Consider the following 7,200-nt stretch of genomic DNA (forward strand, 5'->3'; position numbering starts at 1 on the left):
CAGATGGAGAACAGCAGCTCAGGAAAACAACTGTATGCTTTAGGTCCTACAGCAACCAACTAAAGAAAGAACAACAGCTTCAGCAAGACTTAAGTGCTAGGCTTGTGCCTGAAGAAAGACTTCTTCAAGGAAACCAGATTTATCTGGCATAAAGAGGACTAAGCAGACAGGATCTGTACAGAATTTGCAGCAATCAGCTGATGCTCTCATGACAGCTTTCAGCCAGGGACATCTCAGTCTGGTGATCTCTGTACCACCCACTAGGCAGCTTGACAGTAGAGCCCAGTAAGGGTCTCTTGTTCCAAAAAAGGGCTCTAAAAAGGTGACACATGTCGGGCAACCCCTGTATTTCACGGGTCCCATGCTTATGCCTTTCTCACACAGCTGATGTGAGGGGGAAGGTGTGGGGGTGGAAACATGCCATGGGAGGAAGGTTTACTCCCGTAGCTGAGGAACACATGCCTAAGACACACAAGTCTTGATTTGCTTTAGTTCTGAAGGTTTATGATAACCAACAGGCAGACTGCATTTGTTCCTTACATGCATAGGTCATTCTTCAGTTAATTTTTACAGTTACTGCAATTTGGAGATTGCAGCGGAAGGGAAAGAGTTTTGTTGAAAGGCTCAGGTTCTGAATTCATGCTTATGAAAATGCCACTCTATTAAATACAAAAAAACATGAAAGAGAACAATGAAAACTTAAGAAGGAAGAGAGGCTTAAGTGTTCTTCCACCATCAATTACAGTACTAAACAGTACTAAATTTGCTCTCCCAACTATGGTTATTACCAATAAATCCAACAACTCCGAGCCCAGATCCAACACCCTCACCATCCCACAGTAAAAGTGAACACCATTTATCTGACACCTTGTACCTTACCTTAACCTGCCTCAGTTGGACACGACACCCTCACCACTTAACACTTTAATGTAAGTACCTTTGACTAGACGAAGCCACATGCAGTCATTCACTCTCATCTTCCACATCAACTCCTGCAATGAAAGCCTAGCAAACTTCCCCATGGAAATGAACACTTTCACATTTTTTAAGAACCGGCACTTGTTATGGTTTGAACCCCAGAGCTCCATGGGGATGACCCGCTCCAGGCACTCCCTCACAAAAATGTACACCTGCCAGTGGCTGCTGTGCTGCTTGAGGAGTGCCCCAAGGGCTGAATCACATGCCTGTCCTGAGTTTTGTTCCTCACTCTGTGAGGACTTCTCAAGCACCCGTTTCGCAAGAGACGCCCCTAAGTTGCCCGGCACATCAGCGCAACCAGATTCACATCTGCTGCTTGTCACAGCAGCAGCAGTTGGCTGCTTCCCAAACTTTTCTGCTTGCTTGTGAACCTCTGCTTCCCCGAGCAAGGCTGCCTGACAAGGCAACTCGTTTTTTCTCGAACTGGTTTCAGATATCCAGACAGGGCAGTTTTTTTTCAAGATAACTAAGTAAGGGCACTTTCCATGGTTCTTTAACAGTTTCTGAAATGTGTGCCTCATTTGCCAGTAGCGTTTGGGCAACCTCTTCTTTTTCCAGTTGTGGTGTGGCAGACTTTGGTTGTGCTTTTGCTCCGCAAGATTTTGGCTTAAGAATATAGTTTCTATAAGCCGTCTTCCACCTGCCTGACAGCCCTGCAAGCGGTTCAGTAAAAACGATTTAGGAAAACATTCTTGGAAACTCCTGCTAGAATACAGAAGCAGCTTCCTGTCAATGTATACTGCAGAGCGCAAGAGCGTACTTGGCAACTTCTTTCCCAAGGGAGCTAGGTGACCTTCCTGCCTTCTGCATTGTGAAGAAATGACCTCCTTGGGTTTGATTTGTGCAGAATCCAGTGGAGATTTATACACATGCATCTCTACTCCTTTCCTATGGGATTCTGCTTGCACTTCAATGCTGGACTTTAAAGGTTTCTTACTCTGAACTCCTTGAAGAAAAGATCTTTCACCTGCCACACACTTCTTCCCATCATGAGATGCGTGAACTAAAGAAGAACCAGACATATCAGTGATACTTCTTTGAGTAATGTGCTTTCTTTTAATGAGGCTTACAGACTGTGATGCTACATACCCAGTTCCATATCTCTTGGAATTACTTTGGTTTACATCAGGAGTAAGAGTACAAGCCCTTTCCTCTTTCTGTTTCTCCTCTAATTTTGCTCTCTTAGCTGGAATTTCAAGTTGTTCCCTATCAAGCTTCCTTTTTAAAGATGGTGCTGTAGCTGACAAACACAAACTGGAGCTACTCTGTTTTTCCAGATGCTCAGTAACCACTCTGATCTGTTTGCTTGCTTTAGGAACAGCTTTTACAGAATACCGGTAGCTGGACACTAAGCTTTGCGTCTTGTTATTTGTTTTATTTCCCATGCAGGAGATATTAGCTTCAAGTCTTTGTCTGCATTTCCACCAATAAGATTTTGAAAGATACTGCCTATGAAACACAAGCCTTCTTTGCATGTAGTCAAGCAACCTACTAGGTCTATGCTTTGAAAACCTTTGTTTAACAAACACTGGGGATGGGTCTACATTATGTGACATAAGTTCATAAACTGGTTGCCCACAAACTTGGTAACAATTGCTAGGGGGAACCAGCATAAAGAGTGCACAGTGTTCCAATAAATACATCATCACATCATCCCCTATCCTGCTCAGCAGTGTTTCCCAGAGGCCGCTGATTCGCATCGTTTCTGTTGCGGTATTGGGTAGGTAGCTGTATATATTTGAAGATGGCATGATTTGGAAATTAGAACAGTTTTCATCCAGCACGGAGTATCCATATGCCAGAACGTTCTTCTTCCTTTTTTCACACAGTCTCTGAACAACTCTTGTGATGACTTCACTCTGACTAGATAACTGGAGAAATAAAGAAAAAAAGAAAATTAGCTTTTGTCACTGGCTCTTCCATATACCACAATATATGCTTTAAATAAACAGCCACACAAGATACGCCACCCTAAACATCGTCAGCTCAAACTCTTTTGAAGCAATATTAACAATCCACAAGTGCCATGCCCAGAGATTTTCACGTGTAACACAAGATGCTTACACGCAGCAACGTAGGCCTACAACTTTAAGGAAGTTTTTGTAAGGTCTGCCCTTTTGATCCTGGTTTTCATACCCAGGAAACACCTCGCACTGCTCCCCTCAGCTTCCTCAGCAACCAGGACTCCAAGGCTTTCAGGTCACTCTGCCCGTAGATACTTAACGTACTGGTAGATACGTGCTCATGCAGGCTCGAACCTCCAGGGAACTAATGCTGATTTTTCTTGAGGCCTCCATTTCCTTTTACATAAAAAAGTTCAACTACTACACGCCTCTGCTCATAATTCTAAAACGCGCTCAACAAGCTTGCAAAGTTTGTTTCCTACCGTAGCACGGCTGTGCTCACGCAGGCAGGAGCTGCGAGATAAACGCCGCCTTTTCTCTGAAAAGTTTCTTCTGCTTAAACACGGACCCGTGAGCAGCTTTCCCCCCTCCTCTTTATCCTCTCACAGTGGCAAAGTAGCATTTTTCATTTCCAGTTGCTCCCCGGCCACATTTGGTTTGCTCGCTCTTACCCCACAGTGGAAGCCGAGGGCCGGCGAGCCTCAAGGGCCCAGACCCTTCCTTGTTACCCACCCGCCGGCACCGAGGCTTTGCTCGCCCCCGCTTCCCCCAGAAGAGGAGGGGTCCAGCGATCCCCCAGTGCTCCACGCTGGCTGGAGCCGAAGCCGAAGGGGCCAGCCCGGCCACGAGGGGCGAAGGGCGGCTATCCCCGCAAACACATGGAGGACAGGAAGCGCCCTGCGAAGCAACCACCGCCTGGGCTCCGCGCCCTCCCTGGGGCCCCCCGGGGTCGGCACCAGCCCTGACCGCTGCCGCTAGACACCGGGGGAGTCCCAGGACACCATCCGCAGCCCCGGAGCAGGAGGCTCGCCCGAGCCCCCGGCAAGGGCTCGCTCCTCGAAGAGGGTTGAGCTGCTGCAGCCGCCCGGGGCCCCATGGAGGTGGGAGCGGGCCGTCCCCCACGCCCTGCCTCCTACCTGCTGGAAGGTGAGGGGCCGGGGGATGGGGCGGGCGCCGCGGGGGACGCACACCAGGCATTCTCCCACGAAGGTGCGGTAGCAGGGAGCGTCGTCTCCCCGCAGCACCTCCGCCTCCCCGGCGCCGTTCTCCCGCAACCGCCGGATGAAGGTCTCCAGCGGCACGGCCTCGGCGTAGCAGCCGCGCAGCGCGGCCACCACCTCCGCGAAGGGCTCCGCGCCCGCCATGTTGTGCAGAGGGAGCACGCCGCCACCGGGGGCGGCACCGCGCTGCGCTCCCTCCCGCACCGCTACGCCAAGCTGCGGGCACTAGGGAGCTACTGTTAAAAAAAAGAAGGAAACTATGATAATCGTAAATTAAAAAGTGTTATTTAAAAGGAAAACGGCCTCGCTAAATGGTCTCCCAGCTGCGGTGCCCCGCCGCCATCGAGCCCCAGCGTGGGAGCGGAGCAGCGCGGCGGCGCAGAGGCCGCTGTCCAGCTCCAACTCCTTCCCTCTGTCGGCGCCTTTATAGTGAGGGAGCGGGATCCGGGAATGCCGGGGCGGGACAGGGGGCAAGGGCACGGCTGGGGCGGGTGTGAGGAAGTAGAGATTTAGAATTGGTTGCCAGGAGTGTGAGGGGCCGCTTCCAGCCAGACATTTAGGCTTGTATTTTCATACAGTTTGGTAGCATATTTTGGATGGATAATTCTTGCTGTGTAGTTCGAGGAGGCTTGGGATGGTGTGAGCTACAGCACAGGTAGGTGTTGGATAATGTTTTGAAGGTGTTGATGAAGTTTTTAAGTGATTCCTGATACTTTACTAAGGTAGATCACCCCGGGAATAAATCCGAAATACTCCTTTTCAAGGAAACCCTTGTAGGATCATAAAAATCTGTCTGAAATAAAAGCAAATGGGGAAGTGGTTATGGTGGAGACAAACAAGAGTAAACCCTAAAAATAACCGATGGGCTGGCCCCAGGGGCTCTCATCAAACGGTGAATGAAGAAAACACACTGCTTGTGGCAGTGCGTAACCTCCTACTCAAAAATTCAAAACTTTTCTTGGTATCTGAAGACTTCATGGTAGCAAATTGATGGCAGTCTGGTAAAGGTGTTGCAATGGAATACTGAGGAACTGTAGGTCTCAAAGCCTGATGTTTGTTCAAGTAAATTTGTAGAAATAACAAGATAGGATTAGTCGATGCTGGGAGAAATAAAAGTTGCTTTGTCAACTTTGCTCCCATAAAAGGGAATCCTGCCTTAGAAAACTCTTGGAGTGCTATGGAGGGTTGGGAAGAAATGAAAATTATAGTGATCTGGTTGATATATTCTACTTGAATTTTCAAAACCACGGCATACAGATGCTGGTACAGGCATATTATTGTTAGAGGAGATAGAAGTAGGGATAAGCGCTTGGTTCTTTCAGCTGAGGAAGATCCCCACTGGAGTTCCACTTAATCCTCTATTATGTAACTTTCATAAATGACCCAGAAGCACTGTAAATAACCAGTAAGTGGCAAGATTTGCTGGCAGAATGAAGCAGGATGATACAAGCAGGGAAGAAAATAGCAGAACTTTATATGTCTGAGCAAATGAGTAATTACTAGACAGATGAAATTTAATGTTGATAAATCAGTTATGGTACGGAGGTGAAACACATTCCTAGCTTCACATGTGAAACGATGAGTTTTGAGCTTGATTAGTACCACTGAGGAGTGAGTCCCTGAGCTTACATGAAACAAACATTGTGCTTAGCAGCAGTCAAAAAAGCAAATCACGTTAGGAATGACTGGGGAATGAGGATAGCATTGCATAAATTCATTGTTTGCCTACACCTTGTGTGCATATCCAGTCTCTGCATCTCAAAAAAGGATGTACTAGAATTAGAAAAGGTTAAGAGAAGGATGATCAAATGTATGGGACAGTCTTGTATGAGCAGTCACATCATAGGGTGGTACTGGAAAGGGGTACCTGGTGGGGAAGGGCCGATGCTGCATGCCATGATTCATCTCCTTATGTAGCTGGATATATGCCCTGGGGCCTGGCAGTATTACAAGTGACTTGAAACCTACTGCAAAGGCATGGATCACCAACTTCTTTTCCAAATCAATCTCTTCTGTTCCAGCTGCTCTGTACTGCTGATCTCTCACATGCAGTCACAGCAAAAGATTCTGGGTCTGACTACCAAGACACGGCTGCTGCTAAGGCTGCACTCCTTGCCCAGGTAGCTGTAGGTGTTAAGAACAGAGAATACCACAAGGCATAGATTCAACAAATCTAAGACCTTTAAGGGAAGGACCAGGAAGGATGGAGTCAGCATTCTACCAGGGATGTTGATAAAGTCACTTCCCTTCTAGCTAGAATTCCTAGTTGGGTTCCTGTGGGTCTCTTGCAGGAACATGACTGAATTTTCTCCTTCCTCAGTACCTCATCTTTGTAAGGAGTCATCCAACAGCTCCCAGCATGCAGGAGGTTGTGGGTTTTTTTCTCAGGTGTGTCACTAGATGGAGACATTAGTGGCCCTGTGGTCATGGACAGTCCTGTACCTCGTATTGACTGGGTTCATCAACAGCTACATCTAGAGGACAGTAAGGTTGATGACCTCTGGTGTGCCTATTTTGCATTTATTTCTCCCCTCATTGATCCAAAGGTGATAGGCACCCTCAAGGTAGAACCCAATGGGTATGTCTACCGTAGCTAGACATGAGGCAAATGTGAATAAGGAAAATAATTGAATCACAGATTCATAGAATAGCTGAGGTTGGATCTACAGAGGTGTCCAGTCCACCCCCCTTCTCAAAGCAGGGTCACTTAGAGCAGATTACTCAGTGCAATGTCTAATCAGGTGTTGAATATTCCCAGGGATGGAGCCTTTCTGGGCAACCTGCTCCAGTGCTTTATCACTCAGACTAAAATGTTTTTTTCACAGTTAGTTGGAAATTCCTGTATTTTAATTTGTGTCCACTTACTCTTGTCCTATCACTGGGTAGCACTGAGAAGAGTCTGGATCTACCTTGTTTACATCAGCTATTTATACACTTTATACAATCCCCACTGAGCCTTTCCGTCTCGGGGCTAAACAATCCTATCTGCTTGGGCATCTCTTTGCATGTCAGATGCTCCAGTTACTTAATTTTCATGGCAAGTTCACTGGGCTCACTCCATTATATCCGTGTCACTCTAGTACTGGGAACCCAGATGT

At 47.4% G+C, this 7,200-nt stretch overlaps 1 protein-coding gene across 2 annotated transcripts in view; it reads right to left on the bottom strand.

Moving 5' to 3' along the window:
* TERT (telomerase reverse transcriptase) overlaps positions 1 to 4,508 on the bottom strand; it is a 30,362-nt gene extending 25,854 nt beyond the window's left edge. The window contains exons 1-2 of one of the 2 annotated variants that reach the window (XM_071736872.1): positions 4,019 to 4,508; positions 938 to 2,849 (exon numbers count right to left, since the gene is read on the bottom strand). In XM_071736872.1, the coding sequence (XP_071592973.1) occupies positions 938 to 2,849; positions 4,019 to 4,246 (2,140 nt within the window). In that variant the 5' untranslated portion in view covers positions 4,247 to 4,508. The other variant, XM_071736873.1, reaches the window with a different exon arrangement.
* Between the last annotated feature and the right edge of the window lie 2,692 nt (positions 4,509 to 7,200).

This window comes from Heliangelus exortis, chromosome 2 (genome assembly GCF_036169615.1).
Source record: "Heliangelus exortis chromosome 2, bHelExo1.hap1, whole genome shotgun sequence".
NCBI lineage: Eukaryota > Metazoa > Chordata > Aves > Apodiformes > Trochilidae > Heliangelus > Heliangelus exortis.